This window comes from Stegostoma tigrinum, chromosome 27 (assembly GCF_030684315.1).
Source record: "Stegostoma tigrinum isolate sSteTig4 chromosome 27, sSteTig4.hap1, whole genome shotgun sequence".
In the NCBI taxonomy this organism is placed as follows: domain Eukaryota; kingdom Metazoa; phylum Chordata; class Chondrichthyes; order Orectolobiformes; family Stegostomatidae; genus Stegostoma; species Stegostoma tigrinum.
Window position 1 is genome coordinate 35,185,710 of NC_081380.1, and position 20,673 is coordinate 35,206,382.

General features: G+C 42.1%; 1 protein-coding gene across 4 annotated transcripts in view; it reads right to left on the reverse strand.

The window, feature by feature from the left end:
• LOC125464526 (rap1 GTPase-activating protein 2) overlaps nt 1-20,673 on the reverse strand; it is a 325,971-nt gene that overhangs the window by 265,777 nt on the left and 39,521 nt on the right. Inside the window, exon 1 of one of the 4 annotated variants that reach the window (XM_048556999.2) lies at nt 10,912-11,012. The exons of the other annotated variants lie outside the window; for them this stretch is intronic. Within the exon in view, the coding sequence (XP_048412956.1) occupies nt 10,912-10,955 (44 nt within the window). The 5' untranslated portion in view covers nt 10,956-11,012. Of the gene's footprint in view, nt 1-10,911; nt 11,013-20,673 lie in introns of those variants that run through there. 4 annotated transcript variants of the gene reach the window in all.

Here is a 20,673-nt window from a genome sequence, read left to right on the forward strand (position 1 = left end):
GATACCTTTGTCATACTCAATGAAGAGAGCTCACCAGCTCTTCCCTGAATAGGAAGACAGCATTTTGGCTAAATGTCAAATCTGTAACTCATGCTTTTGATACAGTATCCCTTTAACGTCTGGCACACCTTTCTAAATAAGCCAATTGAATGTTCATGTCACCTTTCCATTGCAGAGGGTTCCCATTCAGTTAACCACTGCTTTGTATCTCCTTGACTTCCTGCTCATCCAATCATATTTGCAGATATCAAATTACAGGTCTTGGCCTCCCACGAAATGAATGTTTCGAAAAGCATAAAAAACAGAGATGGTGTTCTGGGATAGAGAGGAACCACAGCAGGCCAGGCAGCATCAGAGAAGTTGGAAAGCTAACGCTTTGGGTCAGGACCCTTCTTCAGAAAAGAAAAAGGGTCCTGACCTGAAACATCAGCTTTCCTGCTCCTCTGATGCTGCCAGGTCTGATGCCGTTTTAGATTATTGGCTCCAGCCCCGCCTGTCTGCCTCCTCTCCACCTATCTTCTCCTTTATCCATCTTCTATCTACCTCCCCCTTTCTCCCTATTTATTTCAGAACCCTCTTCTGCTCCCCCATTTCTGAAGAAGGGTCTAGACCCAAAATGTTAGCTTTCCTGCTCCTATGATGCTGCTTGGCCTGTTGTGATCATCCAGCTCTGCACCTTGTTATGTCAGTATTCTGAATCTGTTGTCCAACTAGATTCCCTTAGGCATGTCTTTACTTTCATTCATTATATCACTGAATTACGTGTTGTTTTTCTCACCAGTCTCCCTTCTGCTAAACCTGCTGGCACATTTCAGCAATAAGAATGACAAGGTTAGAGCCTGCACGGGTTATGACATTGAGCCTCTTTCTTTTGATATGGAAACACTCGTTGAATTTTCCAGCATGCTTATATCTTATGTAAGGTTAGATAGGAATCAAAATTTCTGTTGTTTCCCTTTGGCAGACTATGCGTTTATTATTCAATGTTCAGAACTTTTTGGACCAGTTGAGGTTCTCAGTTGTAATTAGTGGGAACATGCTTTACATTCGTTAGCATGTCATGAATAGTCATTAATACCCCAGGACACTGAAGTTACTTTCAAGCATGCAATCTTGTCGGACCAACACACTAGTTGACAACACTCACTGTTTATGAAGCATGACGTTGGTAAGGTAAGAAGGTAAAATCACCACAGTCTTAACAAACCATAAGGCTCTGTCATGAGAGTGAGACGACTGATGGTAGTTTATCTTCAGGGTCACTACGCCTCTGGCAAGAACAGAGGTTGAGAAAGAGAGTCCTTCAAGGTGACTGTAGTCAGTGTGGTGAGGTAGTCATCTTCCAATGAGTATGATCCTCTTTACTAACTTGTAGTTTTCAGAAAATAGCCATTTTCTGGTGGGTGCAAATGCTCACAGTGTTAGGACTGAAGCCTTTCCATGCTGACCAGCTCATGAAAAATCTCAGTCATGAGTAATCTCGTTCATTGTTATTAAACACTTTTAGTGTTACCAGCTCAAACTCAAAAGGCTACCTTTGTTGCCCTGTACTTGTCCCTTGTAAGGCTTCGGTAACAAGCTGTACATTCCAATTGTGACAAAACGCCAGGGACCTGGCTGTGCATGAACTCTTGAGAGTTGCTGCCCCTTTTATATTTAAGTTTGAACGCTGGCAGAGGTGTTAAGAGACAGTACCACTGTCATGCCAGTAGCCCTACATGGGTCAGTGCAATGAAATGACACTCACTGACTTCATGTGGATCAGCTGATGAGAGTGCTGGCACCTGATCACGAGTGTAACAATCCTCTACAATGGCAACCTTAAAACATTAACTCATAGATGCAGAAAGCATTGAGTGGACAGTGGCACATGCCCATGACAGGGTGCAGCAGATCGTTCATGCTCTGGCCGTACTGAAGCCAAATTCTTCTTGAGCCACCTGCAGGCACTGACATCTGCAGCCACCTCGGCCGAAGTTTCATTCCTCACTTGGAATGGCCTCTCAATGCCTTCAGAACAACCTGAAGGGAAGCATTGCCAAGGTGTGGCACTGGAAAGTTATTCCCGTGTTGGTTCTGCAGGGCTTATTACTAGTTTCCCTTCCTTTGGTAGTACATATTAATAATATAGACTTAATTGTGTCTGTATAATTGAAGATGAGGCAGAAAACTTTAGACTGCAGGAACATATCAATAGGCTGGTCGGGTGGGACAGAAATGTGGCAAATGGAATTCAACCATGAGGACTATCAGGTGATGCTTTTGAAGAGGTCAAACAAATCAAAGGAATATGCAATAAGCTGGATGATACTGAGAGGTTAGAGGAAGTAAAGAATCTTGGAGTAAATGTCCACAGATCCCTGAAGGGTGCAGTTGAAGGTCGTTGAGAAGGCATATGGATACTTTCCTCTATTAGTTCAGGCATAGAATGTAAGATCGGGGAGGTTATGTTGGTGTTCTATAAAAAGCGAGCTAGGCCACAACTTGAGTATTATGCACAATGCTAGAGTTCTCATTGCAGAAAGGATGCAATTGCACTGGAGAGTGTATAGCGAAAATTTATTGGATGTTGCCAGGACTGGATAACTGTGGTGATGTAGAAGGATTGGATAGGTTAAAGTTGCTTTCCTTTGAAGAGAAATTTGATTGAGGTTTTCCAGGTTCTGAAAGGCCTGGACTAAAATAAAAGACTACAGTACCATGTTCTGATGGGATAGTGAGACACCTATGGTAAGTTTAACCTGAGGGCCACCATACATCCAGCAAAGGGTGAGGTTGAAAAGGCAGGGCCTTCATGGTACCTCAGCTGATGTGGGAAGTCAATCCACACTGTTGGCATGACACAGCATCACCAATGGTTCCTCCAGACAAGTGGAATGTGGGGAGAAGGTGGAAAAGTGGTAGTAAATGGAGGATAAGTAGACTCAATGTGGGGAATAGCCTTCTTCCATGCTGCAATAATTTTACCTATCAAAATGCTACTCACCTACTTACAGAAGCTGGAATCAGCCCATCTTCCAAAAATGTTTATTTGTGAGTCATAGTTCAATACAAACTCCAGTCTGCTCTGTCCCATTCCTAATCAAACCCCCTTACTGGGCAAAGCTACTTTTCAAAAAAAAAAATCAGCTTGTTCAAACATGTTACAATACATGTCTGAGGCAGGAAAAAAACAGGCTTTAAGTATACACTCCAATGAGCATTAGATGCTCTCTCAAATCAGTGAAGCATTCTTAAAGGAACTTCTTTGACACTGTCATCATCCTTTATAGTAAAACACCAATATATGACAGATAGGTTTACACTTCAGTCTATGGAAATTGTATCTCTCAACATTGCGAGGTGCAGTTTAGGTTTATTTTTTATTCACTTAGGGCAACATATCTGGACCAGCATTTATTGACCATCCCCAGTTGCCCTTGAGAAGGTGGTGGTGAACTGCCTTCTTGAATTGCTGCAGTCCGTGTGCTGTAGGTAGACCCACTATACCAGGATTTTGACCCAGCAACACTGAAGCAATGACAATACGTTTTCAAGTCGGGATGGAGAATGACTGGGACGGGAACTTGTAGGCGGCAATGTTACTTCTAGGTGTTGCTTTTGTCCTTCTAGATGGCTGTGGGTTGGAAGGTACTACCGTTTAAGTGGATGGGATTCAAGTGTAACTGTCTTGTTGAAGCTCCAACAGTGAAAAGAATCCTTTCAAGTTTTCAGGTTCCATCTTGTATGAAACCCAATGTCATGCAAACACAATTCTTTCAGTATGAACTGCAAGTTTTCAGAGAATAACTACTTCACAAGATAGTGGACTGTAGCTGAAGTGGTAAATAAGGTGGAGCAGGAAATCTGGCAGGTCACATCTCATAGAACTGTAGCCTGCATCAGCCAATGTCCACAGAGAAACTTACTGGTCAGCTTGTAATGAGTACGGGTATGAGCATGGACACGAGATTGCATTAATTTTTGATTTATCAATCTAAATAAAGGATTACATCCTGGCTATAAAGGGCTGCCAGATGCAGTTTGTAAGCTAAATTCTAGAACCTCTTTTGAACAAAGAGTTGCATATCTCTTAATTGTTTGGTTATACAGTTACAACTGTCATTCAATAGCAGAGTTTGGCTTGAAATGGAACAGAAGTATTTTGTTATAAACGCAGAGAATGCTAGAGAAACTCAACAATATGGCCGCGTCTGTAGAGGAACAAACAGAATTAAAATATTGAGTCCCATATGATGCTTCTTCAGAGCAGGAATGGGAATACAAATCTATTAAAAATGACTGCTTTTGGATTATATCTGTCTACTTGAACTCTCTACTTAAGATCAGCCCCAGCGACAAAATTATTTCTTATTCATTGTTTCATACAATGGCGGCAATGCTACCTAGGCCAGCATTTATTACACATCCCTAATTGCCCAGAGGGCAGTTAAGAGTCAACCACATTGCTTTGGGACTGGAGTCACATGTAGGCCAGGCCAGGTAAGGTCAACAGTTTTCTTCCCTAAAAGGCAATATTGAACCAGTTGGGCTTTTTTTTCCCCTGACAGACAATCAACAATGGTTTTCACGGTCAACATTAGACTGTTAATTCCAGATTTTTATTGAATTAAAATTCCATTATCTGCCATGGCAGGATTTGAACCTGGGTCCCCAGAACATTACCTGGGTCTCTGGATTAACAGTCTAGCGATACTGCCTCTAGGCAACAAGGCGTAGAGCTGGATGAACGCAGCAGGCCAGCAGCATCTTAGGAGCAGGAAAGAAACATCAGCTTTCCTGCTCCTCTGATGCTGCTTGGCCTGCTGTGTTCATCCAGCTCTACACCTTGTTATCTCGGATTCTCCAGCATCTGCAGTTCCTACTATCTCTAATATCACTAGGTAGTTGCCTCCCCATAAAATGACCACTTTAGAATCAGTTCAGGATTAATGGATGTGGATGAAGCTTATGTCTTAATTCCATTAAGATCCTTACATCTGGATGGATTTTTAGCCCATGTCTGGTCGACAGTCAAGTGTTGGCTCACTCTCCTGCATGCTAATTTCCTGATTCCAACACAGCCTGATTTTCCTGTTACTGCGGATCAAATCACTTGCCCAACTATTCGTGGCTCTCATGGCCAAGATGTTGGTGTAGCAGATTCATTTCAGCGGGGAAATGCTATTTCAAGTAGGAGCTGACAAACCATGAGGCATTTATCAGAAAGATGCAGCAACAGGTGAGGATGTTCAATGTATCCAAGAAGTTTTCTATATTACACAGTGAATACAATTCAAACAAAGTAATGAATTGACTCTAAATGAATCTGGTAGTCATGGCAGGTGCTTCAGAAATGCAAGGTTTTCTTTCCTTTAGTAAATGTCTATCACTCAGAGAAATATCTGTTCCTTGAAGATAGAGGCACCACAATGTATTATAATGTAGCTAGTAAATCCTTCTGGATTCATTCTGTCACAGGAGGGGAGGTGATGGCCTAGTGGTATTATTGCTGGACTGTTAATCCAGAGACCCAGGTAATATCCTGGGGACCTAGGTTCAAATCCCACCCACAGCAGATGGGGGAATTTGAATTCAACAAAAAGCTGGAATTAAGAATCTAATGATGACCGTGAATCCACTGTCAATTGTTGGAAAAATCCATCTGGTTCACAAATGCCCTTAAGGAAAGAAAACTGCCATCCTTACCTGGTCTGGCCTACATGTGACTCCAGACCCACAGCAACGTGGTTGACTCTGAACTGCCCTCTAGGCAATTAGGATTGGACAATAAATGCTGCCTCACCAGCGACGCCCTCATCCCGTGAATGAATAACAAAGAAGTCATGAGTGGGGATGTTCACTGATGATTCTACAATGTTCAGCATCATTTGCAACTCCTCAGATCCTGAAGCAGCCCATATCCACATGCAACAAGACTTGGGCAATACCCAGATTTGAACAGATATGTGGAAAATAACACTCATTCCAGACAAAAGCCAGGCAATGACCATTTCCAGCAAGGGAGAATCTAACCATTTACTTTTGACCTTCAATGACTTGCATTCACTGAATCTCTCATTGTCAAAATCATGGGGAGTTATCATTGACCTGATCTGGATAGCCATGTGAACACTGTTACTGTTGCAAAAACAGACTGGAGATTAGGAATTCTGACTTCCCAAAGCTTGTGCACCATCTAAAAGTCAGGAGAGTGATGAAATTTTCCAGAATGAGTGCGGCTCCAACAACTCACAAGTATGCAGCACCACCCAGGATAAAACAGATGCAAGCAGGAGAGATGGAAGGAAGGATGTGCAGGATGTGGGACATTGACAGCATAAAACACAGGTGACAACAATGGGATGAAGAAGTCGATGAAACAGAAGCCAATGATTGAAGGAATGAGGAGATCACAGGGCACCATAGTACTGAGTACGAATGTGTCAAATACAGGGAAAGGTAATGAATGGATTGAAATTTACCAACCAATCTATTCACGCTGACTCATTCAATGGTTACTGACTTAGTTAACCACTGAAACATTACTTTAAAAAGAAGAGGAGTCAAATAATAGACTTACTGGTACTACAACATGTTTTGGGTGTGAGTAGCTTGAAGTCAAGGGTGGGGTTACATTTCCTGGCAGCAATTCTTTAAATCTGCGGAAGTTATCTGATGGTGTGAAAGTACAATTGCTGAAAAGTCAGTCAACTTTAAAGATGCAGCAAATGTTCCACATTCATCCAGCACTTAAAAACAGATGGTTATTGCACCGTTGAAAGCATTTTCACACTGGGTGATGTACAGGGCTGAGTCTTATGGTATTTTGGCTAAGTGCCATTTTGGCAAGTATTAGTATGAGTTAAGACACTATGAACTGTTAGTCCTGTGGACAATTCATGCCAATCTCAAACTGGAATTTTGATCCATGAGAGAATAAACAGAAGAGGATGAAATCGTTCATAGCTTCGACATATGCGAATAACATAGGGTTCACCACACTGAAATAAAAATTAACAGATACTACTGTGGTTTCAATCTGGGTGTCTAATATTATACAACTCCAAAAATCATAGGATCCTTAATTGTCACTCCCAGAGACCCTCTCTACTTAACCTATGAGTATATTAAACGTAGTAAACACAAATGCCTTTACAATAATGTTGTTTGGGTTGGAGGGTTTGAGCTATTGGGAATGGGGCTGTTTTCCCTGGAGTGTTGGAGGCTGAGGGGTGACCTTATAGAGTTTTATAAAAGTATGAGGAGCATGGATAGGCTGAATAGCCAAGGTCTTTTCCCCAGGGTTGGGGGGGGGGGGTCCAAAACTAGAGGTCCTCGGTTTAAGGTGCAAGGGGAAAGATATAAAAGGGACCAAAAGGGAAACTTTTTCACGCAGAGGATGGTGCATGTATGGAATGAGCTGCCAGGGGAAGTGGTGGGGGCTGGTACAATTACAACATTTAAAAGGCATTTGGATGGGTACATGAACAGGAAGGGTTTACAGCGACATTGGCCAAATGCTGGCAAATGGGACAAGATTTATTTCGGATACCTGGAATGGACTGAGTTGGACTGTACAGCTCTATGACTCTATGACTGTAAATTCCTCAAATTACAAGCAGGAGCAATGTTGAGTGAGGGCGAGCAGAGCCAGAATTTGGCAGTAGGGGTCTACCCAGACCTCACCATGGACTTACTGGGCATCGGTGTGGTTTTGGGAAGAGAATTCAGTTACTGGAAAATCCAGATCCAGATCTAAAACCGTGACAGCTGAATAATAGATCACACAATGACAGACAGCTTTGCATAGGTCTCTTGCCACATACTTTTCGCACTGTGGCGGTTGTCTCAATGAATCGAAACATTCTATTTAAAGGAACGAATTTAAAATGGGAAATTAGAAGGTTGAAAATGTCCAATGGGTCGCAAAGTAAGATAAAGAGACCCATTTGATTTCACCCATTCAAAACATCACCCTCTCTGTTTTCACATTATAGCATTCCGCTGTTTCTTAAGTGAATCCATGTCACGCTGACTGGAACTTATTCGCTGTGTACTACCAATCATGTCATTGCATTTACCCCAATGCACCATATGTACCACTAGGGTGTGACAGTATTTCAGATTCCCTCTCTATTATAAAAATCTCTGTCTGATTCACTGTTCAGAGTGGTCACAGATGATCCATCCAGCTCATTCAGCCATCATAGCTCCGGGGTATCTCCACAAGAGTTCCTCAGGGGCACATCCTAGGCCCAACCATCTTCAGCTGCTTCATCAATGATCTTTCCTTCATCATATGGTCAGAGGTGAGGATGTTTGCCAATGACTGCATAATGTTCAGCACCATTTGTGAGCATTTCCACGCCCAAATTTAGTTGGACCTGTAAAGTATTCAGGTTTGGCTGACAAGTGGCAAGGAACACTCATGCCACAAGTGCCAGGCAATGACCACCTTTGAGAAAGAGGAAACTTAACCATCACTCCTTGATATTCAATAGCATTACAATCACTGAATCCCCAATATCATTACCCTGGGGCTTACCATTGACCTGAAGCTGAACAGGCTTAGACTTATAAATACAGTGGCTGTAAGAGCAGTTCAGAGGCTAGGAATACTGCAGCAAGTTACTCATCTCTTGACTTCCCAAAGCCACTCAATTGCCTACAAACCACAACTCATGAGTGTGTTGGAATACTCCCCTCTTGCCCAGATAACTGCAGCTCTAACATCACTTCCGCAGCTTGACACCGTCCAGGATAAAGCAGCCCACCTGACTAGCGCTGCATGCACAAACATCCACTCCCTCCTCAATGATGCTCAATGCTAGTTTTATGTACCATCTAAAAGATGCAGTGCAGAAATCCATTAAGGTTCCTTAGACAGTACTTTCCAAACACATGACCACCACCATCCACGAGGGAAAAAGCAGCACATACATGGGAAGACCACCACCTGCGAGGTCCCCTCCAAACCACTCACCATCCTGCCTTGGATATCGCCGTTCTTCAGTGTCATTGGGTCAAAATACTAGAATTCCCTTCATAAAGTAATTGTGAGTCAACCTACACCAAATGAATTGCAGTAGTTCAAGGAGGCAGCTCACAACCACCTTGTCAAGCACAACTAGGGATTGGCAATAAATATTGACCTACCCACATCTCATGAATGAATGAAGAAAAACAACATAAGTTCCCTCTATTTCTGCTCTCAGGCCATGTAGCAGCCATTTACACGGCTGGAGACTGTAACAGAGAGAGACTGGCAAGAAGCCTTCACTCATTTTTATTTCCCCTCCATCCCTCCAAAATAGGCACTTGGCCACACTTTCCACTTACAGTGGCACTGCGCAGCTCAGATCAGAAAGACAATAGGGTAATTCAAGCAAGTTGTATCATCATCATCTTAAGCCATGGGACTGCATACAGCATTGCTAAATATAAGTGATAAGGAAAGCAATGTCACTTTTATCATCAGTTATATATATGCATCCTTTTATGGATATAAACCTGACAACCATCCAAATGTACTTCATCAGGAGAATGAGACACCATTCACTGGCTAACAATTGTGCATCAGACAGTTTATGAAGGTTGAAGAGAATGCTGCAGTGTCACATGTAGGTATTGGAAGACTGGCTACAAGTTCATTTTTATGATACAAATAAAAAGGCGACATTTTATTAGCCTCTTGACAAAATGACCTGAAAATCTCAATCCTGCGATCATTCCTGGATCGAAGTGCAGGTACACTGACTCTTTGTCATACTTTCCTTGGGATTCAGGATAATCACCAGCAATTTCTGAGTCCACTTCTGAGGAAGGGTCACTGGACCTGAAACGTTAACTCTGATTTCTCCACGCAGATGCTGCTAGACCTGCTGAAATTTCTCTGCAATTTCTGTTTTTGGTACACTTCATCGCGATAAAGCAATTCAAGAAACATCACGGCAGAGTCATTCTAAAGCAGAATATGACACCCAGCTACTCAAGCAGAAGGTAAGGCTTGGTCAAACAGTCTAAGGAATGCTTCAAAGACGGAAAGCAAGGTAGCGAGGTGGTGAGGTTTCAGAAGAGAATTGCTGGGCCACAGATGGTGAGGTGATTATATTTGGGGATATATAGAGAACAGGGTTAGATGAGTACAGAAAGTTTTGGGGCTGGACATGAATACAGAGATAGTGAGGGGCAGATATCTTTAATGAACGGGTCCAGATATTTAATGACACACCTCTGGGGCAGGTGGGACTTGAAACTGAATCTCCAGGCTCAGAAATAGTGACGCTACCACCACACTGCAAACGAGAGGATGGGGTGCTTAAGATTTATTGTAGCAAGGAACACTGAGGCCAAGTACAGTTCTTCCAATCAATAAAATAAAATCAAAGAACTGCAGATGCTGAGGTCCTGAAACAAAAAACTGAAACTGCTGGAGAAACTTCAGCAGGTCCCGCGGCATCTGCGGAGAGAAAGCAGAGTGAACGTTTGGAGTCTGGCGACTCTTCTTCAAAGCTGCTGAGGTTTTCCAACATTCTGGCGAAACTCAGCAGGTCTGGCAGCATTTGTGGTGGGAAAGAAGGCTACAGGTTTCGAGTCAAGGAACTGCTGAGTTTTCCCAGCATTTCTGCTTTTAATTTCCAGTCGATTACCCTGCCTCAGGTCAGTCAACTGAGTAGCTCGGAACAATTTACTAAACAGTTCTGTTCTCTTTGGCTTACTCAGCAAGTGGGCATTTACCTACTGCCTGACGCTGTGCAACAGCAGCCAGATCTTTGTGCCCACATTTCTCTTGCAGCCTCCTGCATAGTACACACATGGTTGGTGTCTCTTTAAAATCAGCTGGGAGGAAAACCGTGACCAGGAGTAAGGCGTGTAGAATGGAGAGAGAGAGAGAGCAGGAAAATAAAGCAACTTAACAGTAACACTCACCATCCGAAACCCCCAAAGGAAACACTTCGCTTTCTTCGGAACATTGTTGCTGGAGGTTAGCTCAGTGCGCTGAGTGTTTGACAGGCAGCGTGTGTGTGTGTGTGTGTGTATGCGCGCGTCCCGCCTATAATTTAGTGAAACGATGCCGTCTAACAAGATGCACAAGCTAGCTTCTATTTATTCACCGCTTGAACCAATCGAGCAGGAAATCTATTTACACCACTTCCTGGATCTTTCAGTTCCACTCTTGTCAAAAATTGCTACTCAGCCACATCGCTGCTTTATGTTTTGTTTTGGTTCTCACAGCACCCTCCCCACGATTCTCAGAGGAGGCGGGGCTCAACCGGCTTCCACACCAGGACAAGAAAAAGCCCCATCAATTCCTACACTCTTAGTTAAATTCACACGCAAAAGAAAGAAATGCAAAACAAAAACCCCAAATTTCCCTTTGATCTGTTTCTCTTTGGTCGACATTAAAAGCTGAACTTTATGCAACTCTTTTTCCTTCTTGCACCACGCAAAGACTGTGGCGAAATTTGACGTTCAAGAAAACTGACAGAGGAAGAAAAGAAATTTTAGGATAGAATTTTAGCAACGGTGACATGGGAGAAAACTTTTATTCCCCCTCGCGTCGAGAGGTCAAACTTGCAGAGATCTCCGTTTTTTTCATCTGACATTCAACCTTGAGGCCGTGAATGGACTTCTTCCCAATGGGGATCTGACGGTGGGGGTACATTAGATTGCCCTCTGTGGTAAAGAATTCTACAGATTCACTGAGGAATTCCTCCTCATCTTTGTCTTAAACGTGCAAGCCCTTATTCTGAAGTGATGCTGCCTGATCCTAAACTCTCCTACAAGAGGAAACATTGCCATGTCCTTTAAGAATCTCCTATGTTTCATTAAGGTCACCTCTCATTCTTCTATATTCCCAATCTATTCAGCCTCTCCTCCTAACTCAATCCCTCTCTACCTGGTATCAGCTTTCTCTGGGCTGCCTCTGATGCCAGTATTTCGTTCCTCAGATAAGGGGCCCTAAAACTGTTCCCTGTATTGTACCTGTGGTCTGACTAGCGCCCTGTAAAGTTTGAACAAAACCTCCCTACTTTTACACCTCATTCCCTTTGAAATAAAGGCCAACACTCCTTGCACGTCCCCTGTTCCCACTGAACTTAGATGCTAGCTTTTTGTGATTGATGAAGGAGGTTGCCCAAATCCCTCTTTTCTGTAATTTTCTGTAGCTTTTTTCCATTTAAATAACATTCAGCTCCTCCATTCCTCCCTACGAAAGTGTATAACATCACATCTTCCCATATTATATTCCATCTAGCAAGGTTTTTTGCCTTCTCATTTGACCTGCCTATGCCCCCTTGCAGATGCAGTGTCTGCAATGTCCCATGACATCCATGTTGCAATCTGAAGCAATAGATAGTGATGGTGGAGGCACTAATGCTCTTCTCATCACACAGCTCACCAGGAATCTCTCCCATCATCCACAGAGGTGTGCTGGAGGGGCTTGCAGGTTCAGCCCTGCAAACCTGTCTGGCCATGTAATGAACACAACTTCTGTTGCCATCAAGTCCCAGCTGAACCCGAAGTCTCTGGCTCATAGGCTCAGGGGCTATCCACCGCACCATATGAACCTACACTCAGTACCAATGCAGCCCTGAAGTACAGTACATCTCCCAAACCCACAACATGCATCATGAAGAAGGACATGGGCACCAGATGCATGGGAGCACCCCCAACTTCTGGTGCCCCTCCAAGCACTCACCACCCTGACTTGGAATTATATTGCCATTCATTCACTGTTGCCAAGTCAAAGTCATAGAAGGTACTTCCCAACAGCACTGTGGGTGTCCCTAAACATAGCAGTTCATCCAGCCTCACATTTTATTATCTTGGATTCTCCAGCATCTGCAGTTCCCATTATCACTGATACAATTTTAACCTCACTGCGAAGCCTCTTCCAGGGATACCTAACCTGAAGAAGTTACCCTCCTCCCTCCGGACCAACCTCAGGGAATCTCTCTCCCAGTGCAACTCTCTTGTAATCTCTTCAGCCTTGAAACTGCTCGACCATGTCCTGAAGCCTCTCCACCTATCTTCTTTTCTCTCCATCTTCGGTCCGCCTCCCCCAATCTCCCTATTTATTCCAGAACCATCACCCCATCCCCCTGTCTGATGAAGGGTCTAGGCCCGAAACGTCAGCTTTTGTGCTCCTGAGATGCTGCTTGGCCTGCTGTGTTCATCCAGCCTCACATTTTATTATCTTGGATTCTCCAGCATCTGCAGTTCCCATTATCACAGTTCAAGAAGGCAGCTCACCACCACATTCCCAAGGGCAATCAGGGCTGGGCAACAAATGGTGACCTAACCAGTGACACCCACGTTCTGAGAATGAATAAAAATAACATCAATAAGAGATGAAGCTTTATCTAATCTGAAGGCAGGGCAGCTAATTTGTCTTTAACTCCAAATGACAGAAATGAATTCATCTCCTCTTACATTCCAACAGTTATAACCCTCTGAACAGGCTGTGACCCTATTCTCTAGCATGCAGACTGACGTGCATTCAAATAGAAGGGTTTATATTGTTGAAGGGATTTGACAGGATAGTCCTAGATAGCATCCTTCTATTTGTGGGAAAGTCCAAAACTAAGGGTCATACATTTGACTGTAACCAACAAATCCAGTTCTGGATTCAGAAGAAACTTATTTAATCATAGAGTGTTACTGACTATTATATGGAGTATTTAAAGGAATGGCATTGATGCATTTCAGACAGATACAGATAAATACATGAAGGAGAAAATACTCAAAGGCTATTTTGAGACAATGAAATGCTGTAAGGTGAGAAAAGTCTAATTTGGATCAAAAACAAAGTTGCTGGAAAAGCTCAGCAGGTCTGGCAGTATCTGTGGAGGAGAAAACAGAGTTACCATTTCGGGTCCGGTGACCCTTCCTCAGAATTGGGAAGGATCTGAGGAAGGGTCACTGGACCTGAAACATTAACTCTGTTTTCTCCTCCACAGATGCTGCCAGACCTGCTGAGCTTTTCCAGCAACTTTGTTTTTGTTCCTGCTTGAGAGCATCTGCAGTTCTTTGTGTTCTAATTTGGATTGGTTGGGCTAGGTAGCCTGTTTCTGTGCTGAACATGCTAAATAATTTATCTTACATCATACTTTGATCACAGGACTGCTAGAGGATGTTTTTACTCTACTCTTAATCTCTAGTGAAATCATTTTAAACTAAAGTTTAATTTCATGCAACTAAGGCAAGGCACTACATGAACCCTTCAACATACTGTGCCATTGTGTGGTTAAGTGTGGACTCACTCTCATGTATCAAACTTTAAAGGCTTAAAGGCTTTAAGATCTAGACATTTTTATTTTGGTTCTGTTTCTCTTCTTTTCTCTTTTTTAAAAATTGTGGTTCTATATTTTGCATTTTAAGATGGCATTGGAGAATGGTGACTTGAGTACACATGACAATCAAATTTAATCCAAAAGGAACTGGAAAGATAATAATTGGTTCCTAGAGGACATTTGGTTAATGGGTGTTTCACGACCCGTGTGACATCTTCAGAACAGAACAGTTCTGAAGAAGTCAGACCAGACTCTAATCATTAACTGTGTTTCTCTCTCCACAGATGCTGCCAGACCTGCTAAGCCTCTCCAATATTTTCTGCTTTTAATTTTTGTCAATGTCCAAGCCTTTGGCAGTAGTTCAACTTTGGGGCATAATCCCAGCTGTGCCAATTTTTGTCCTGATTGAATATCCAGACATCTGTTTCCGCTGTGAATGTTGTGTGGGAATACTGACTGACTTTCCTTTCTCCTAGCCCACCCTAGCTGTCATTACCTAAGTCGGCCTAGAGTCATAGGGTCACACTGTATAGAAACAAAACCTTTGGCCCAACTAGTCCATACTGACTATAATCCCAAACTAAAATAACTGCGATTATTTGCCTCCCTCTCTCTGTTTTACTTATTTTTTTTCTTGTTTTAACAGGAAATCCCTCCAAGGCTCTGAGTGTGGGAGAGGCTTGTAAAATGCATTTGGAGGTTCTCTTTGCAAAGAAGTACTACCCCATGGGCTGAGTTTTCACCTAAGTGAGGAAAGATGGGAATTTCAGCCCCAAAACACAATTGCAATTCTCAAACACCAATAAAAAAAATCACACTGTAACAGGAAACAAATTTCTAAGTTTAATGCTCTTGTCTGTGACAAAGAAAGAATTAAGGCTACTGTTGCATAAATTTCAATCTGATGATGTCACACAGTCATAGGGTGGAGAATTGGACATTCCAAGTCATGAAGCAGGTAGACGTATCTCCTCTGGTTCCTGATTGTTGTAATTATGCCTGACTACTTAATATTAATTGTAGCCATTGCTACCCTATAGTAAAATACACCTTGTTATGTGGACAAGTTCCTCTTCTTGTTAAGAATCTCTGGTGATTCACCCTCTGCCACCCATTAATAGACAGGTTATTAGATGCAGTATAAAAAGGATTGATAGCAGTGAAGTAGCCAAGTTGACATTAGTTGATACTCACAGCCTAATCTGGAAAATATTATCTGTAAACATAGATCTTGTCAAGCTGAATAGCCTCTTGCTGTGTGGTAGCCAACCTTTAGTTCGAAATTTTTCTGTGTAATTTAATTCCAATTTATGTTTTTTTTTCAAATTAGGTGATAATATTATTTTTAACTAAATTTCAATTCTGATGTGTTCTTTATATTGGTTAATGCAATTGTTTTTTAATACAAATGATAATTGAATTATTACGAGTAGTCAGTAGGTTAGCTTTTCTAATGCTGGTATTGTCTCGCAACATCTTTCTTCCATCTCATTGTGTTGCTCAGTGCGGTTAATGCATATCAGCAAGAAAACAATGAAGCTAATTAAAATGAAAACTGTACTCTTTTGTAGAAACTGCCATCTGTTTGGCACAGTGCATTGGCAGTAACTCAAGATTTTGCTGACATCCATGACCACTTGAACATGCTCTCACAGTCTAATACTTCACCAGATCAGCATCCTTGAATTATTGTCTGTAGTTTTCTGCAAAATATGCACTAGACGATGTGTAGTGAAGCAAAACAAAGCATATCCTGTGTCATGTTATAACATCATTGCTTTGAATGTATCCTTTCTGAATATGACGGAAGCTGTCAGTTGATTTGGACTTTGAATATGGGCCATTTGTAGGAAAATGTTCTTTTGGGGTCAGTTCTAAATAAGCAATTGAACTTAATATCACTTTCCAACTCTTGGTTAGAATCCTGTACGTTGTGGCACTCCTTGTTAAACACACCAACCATTTCTGTCTCTACTGCGCACTTAAAGAGTTACATCCATAACCTCACTAGCTTTTGGATGAAAAAGTTTGTCCCTCAACTCATCTCTAAGCCTCCCCACCTGATACTTCAATTATATATAATCTCTAGCCCAGTTGACTGAAGAACTGGTATGCGATGCAGAAAGACACCAACAGCATGTGTTCAATTGCTGTAGGGGCTGACATCACAAGGAAAGCCCTGCTTGTTAACATTGCCCCTTACCTGAGGCACTGTGACCCTCCGGCTAAAGTCACTGCCAGTCATCTTTCTTTCTCTCTGTTGAAGGAGCAGCCTATGGTCCTTTGGGCTCATCATGATTTTCATTTTCACTTCAATATGTGCTGGAGTGGAAATAGTGTATTACAATTGGCTTTAGTAGCGATGCTCTTTGGTCAGAAAAGAAATTAGCCTCCAATAATCACTACTGAATGACTTTTGTGAAGAAGCACACTTGTGAGAACAGGCCAGTATATGGTGCTGCAGTCTCTTACAATTCGAATAGCCAGCTGCTGCTGAAACTTGAATTATAAGCCTGTAGAAATTTGCAATGAGTAATTTTGCAATTGTGTGCTTGTGCAAATTTGGAAAGAAAGGAAAAAATGCCAGACTGGAAGTATACATTTTGTGATTGGCTTAAATGACCATCCAAGTACTGAAATAGCTGTGTTGGAAAATGGGGGATAGAGGAGCTGATGTGATTAGGAAGCTGATGATTCACTGTGGCTTCTCAACTGAGCAGAATCAGATAGCATCTTTCCTTTGGCAAGTTGCCAAGTTGAATCTTTCAAGTTCTCATTTTTTGCCTCCAAAATTTTATTGTTAATCTGCAATTGAAACCTGGTCGCATGCAACATTGGTTCATTATTTCAACAGGATGAGAATGTGCAGAAACTTTCAGCATCAGTGCCCATCTTTTCCTGTGATTATAACATAATAGCTACTGAAGCCTTCAGCAGAATTTCACAGCGCAGTTCATGCCCAATGGGGGCCTGACAGCCCGCAATAACCATCGCTGGGTGAACAAAATGCATAGCAGAAATTCAACTCATAGAAGATGTGAACCCTCAGGATATTATTCTTTTCAACTTTTTATTTAATAAAATAATTTTTAATCTCTAGGACCCAAGTTTAACCAACATTGAGCTGGTCTGGAAATCTCCTTCATCAGGTCTGTAAGAATGCCAGTAGAATTGGATTTGAGGATTGCCAATAGCATGTCATTGATATGCAGTCTCACAGCACAATTCTACCTGGAATTCATCAGTCATCAGTGTTATAGTGAGATACAATACAACAATGGAAGAATTTCGTACCAATACTTGTGTGCATCTCAGAACAAGGATGATGTTCGCTCATGGCAAGAACCCACATGTAATGTCTTTTAATTTGGAGAGGTTGCTGCACAATGGCTACTAAACTGTTCTGACTGAGCAGGAAACCTCCCCCTACTCTTACTGCCTATCACAAGCATATCAAAAGGATTTCTTTTGTTCACTTATTGAATATGGGCATCACTGGCTGGGCCAGCATTTATTGCCCGTTCCAAGATCCCCTTGAGAAGGTAGAGGTGAATTGTCTTCTTCGACCGCTGCAGTCCATGTGCTGTAGGCAGACCCACAATAGAGTTAGCGAGGGAGTTCTAACATTTTGACCAGCAACAGTGAAGGAATGGCGATATATTTCCAAGTGAGGATGGTCAGTGACATGCAGGGGAACTCGCAGGGGTAATGCTCCCTATATCTGCTGCCCTTGTCCTTCTAAATGGAGTGGTTTGGGTTAAAAGATGCTGCTTAAGGATCTTTGGCTAATCTTTGTAGTTCATCTCGTAGATAGTACACACTATTGTTGCTGAGCATTGCTGGCAGAGGGAGTGAATATTTGTGGTTGTGGTGACAATCAAGCAGGCTGCTTTATCTTGTGTGGTGTCAAAAGTCTTTTCCCTAGGGTAGGGAAGTTCAGAACTTGAGGGCATAATTTTAAGGTGAGAGGAGAAAGATTTAAAAGGGACCTGAAGGGCGACTTTTCACACTAAGGATGGTTTAGATATGGAATTATGTGATTTGATTTGATTTGATTTATTATTGTCACATATACCTAGGTAGAGTGAAAAGCTGGGTTTTGCAATAGAGGGGGGAGCTGAGAGTTTCTTATCCATCAAGATTGGCCCTTAGCCTCAGAGTTAAACAGTTCTACCCTGCCCCTTGACTCCTTTGTCTTTGCCATGTCATCTTGGAGAGACATTGAAATGAGCAAAACTCCAGCTAGCTTTCTTTTACATCTGACTTGGGCGGAAAAACAGGTTGTTGCTCCGGTAAACATGAATAAGCTGACCCATAACATGAAGACTAATGTTTAGTAGCCTTGAGACTATACATAACTTCTCATTACCTTGGTCCAGGATTAGCCATATCCAATATTGTCTCACCCAGTTGACTGCAGTAATTTTTTTTGTATCGCAATAAGACAATGCATCCAAACTTTAATTCTAAATGAAACAATAAAAGTTAGCAATATGACTGGGCTCAACCTGCTATCATTTACATGAAGCAGTTTACTTCATGTAATTCTGAATTTTGATGCAAGTCCAACAGCTTTGAATTTTGTAAAGCACACCAACTGTAGGTATGAGTGTTGAGTACACGGTGACTGGAATACCGATAAACTCATCTCCAGTCACCTCACTGGAATAAACAAACCCCAATTTTTCCAGCCGTTAATTTTTCCGCATGATACAACAATGACAGCTGTAGAGGTAATTTTTCACCTCCCAATCTCCTTAATTACTCAGGAGCTTTATTACTTCAGGGACATTTTCACCTTTTATACTGTCTCTTAATACTCAACAAGAGATTAGTCTCAAATGATGCTCATGGACCTTTTCTTAATTTACCATTAGCGTTGATGTAGGCATTGGGGGCTGGCCAACCATTTATTATCCTAATTGTCCTTGAGCAATGATGGTCAGCCCCCTTCTTGATTTCCTGCAATCCATGGAGCGGTAGGTGTTGTTAGGGAGGGACATCCAGGAGTTTGACCCAGTGACAGCGAAGAAATGTCTATATAGTTCCTAGTCAACACAATGTGTGGCTTGGAGGCAAACTTGCAGATGGCAGTGTTTCCATAAATATGCTGCCCTTGTCCTTCTAAGTGATTGAGTTTGCGAGTTTGGAAGGTGCTGTCAAAACAAGTTGAACAAGTAGTAGTGCATTGTGTAGCTGGCACACGTTTGTTGCCACTGAGCATTGTGGTGGAGGAAGTAAATGTTTAAGGTGATGGAAGAGGTGCATGTCAATCAAATTTTTGTCCTGGATGGTGTCAAGCTTCTTGACTGTTGTTGGAACTGCACTCATCCAGACAAGTGGGGAGTATTTTGTCACACTCCTGACTTGTAGATGGTTGACAGGATTTGGGGATTCAGGAGGTGAGTTACTCGCTGCACAATTCTTAGCTTCTGAACCATTCTTACCACTACAGTACTCATAAAGTTAGTCCAGTTCAGCTTCTGGTCAATGGTAACCCTCGGGACATTGATGGAGGAGTATTCAATGATAGTAATGCCACTGAATATCATGGAAACCTTTGTCTTGCCAGAGATGTTCATCGCCTGGCTCAAGCCTGAATGTTGCCCAGGTCTTGCTGCACGTGGACATGAGCTGCTACAGTATCTGAGAACTGTAAATGTTGCTGACTGTTGCACGATCATGAGCGAACATCCCCATTTTTAATCTTATACTAGGACGACGAAGCAGCTGAAGGTAAAACATTGGCCAGCCTGTGAAGGAGGAGCATCACCGCTGGCCAAGAACATAGGAACTTACACCAAATAAGGCCTCATTAAAAACAAGGAGAAACACTGAGGCAGCTGATTTTTTTCTTTGAATGTCATCCTTGTCCCTTAAGAGGAGAAACCTCATCCTCTTTTCAAATGATCACTGGACCCAGTACAAATATGTAATGCACAATGCAATCAATTGACTTTAAGGTCTCACATTCTGTGTTCACAGAGACAGTACTGACTTATAGTCATGTTGCTTCATAAATATAGTGTTGGAAAAATCAGGGAAATACAATATAATGAAGATAATACTGAAATAATTCCTTGGAATGTTGTTTACTACATAACTCTGGAATGTGATATGTCCTATTTGGTGACCTCAGTATATTGACTTTATGAAATATGTACACTTCTCGTTCTTACAGTCTATGTTTCCAAATGTCTGGTTAAAAATTGATTATCATAGATTTTGGATGAGAAACAGGAATAAAAATGAACAATTTTGTTCCCTACGCCCTACATGTCAAGGTGCCTGAAGTGAGATGGATTACTCTAATACAGGGCCCTCTGAGTATTTCAATAGCTCAGGCACAGCAGGTGACAGCACCTCACCTAATGTAGGGAAACAACGCCCAAGTTCC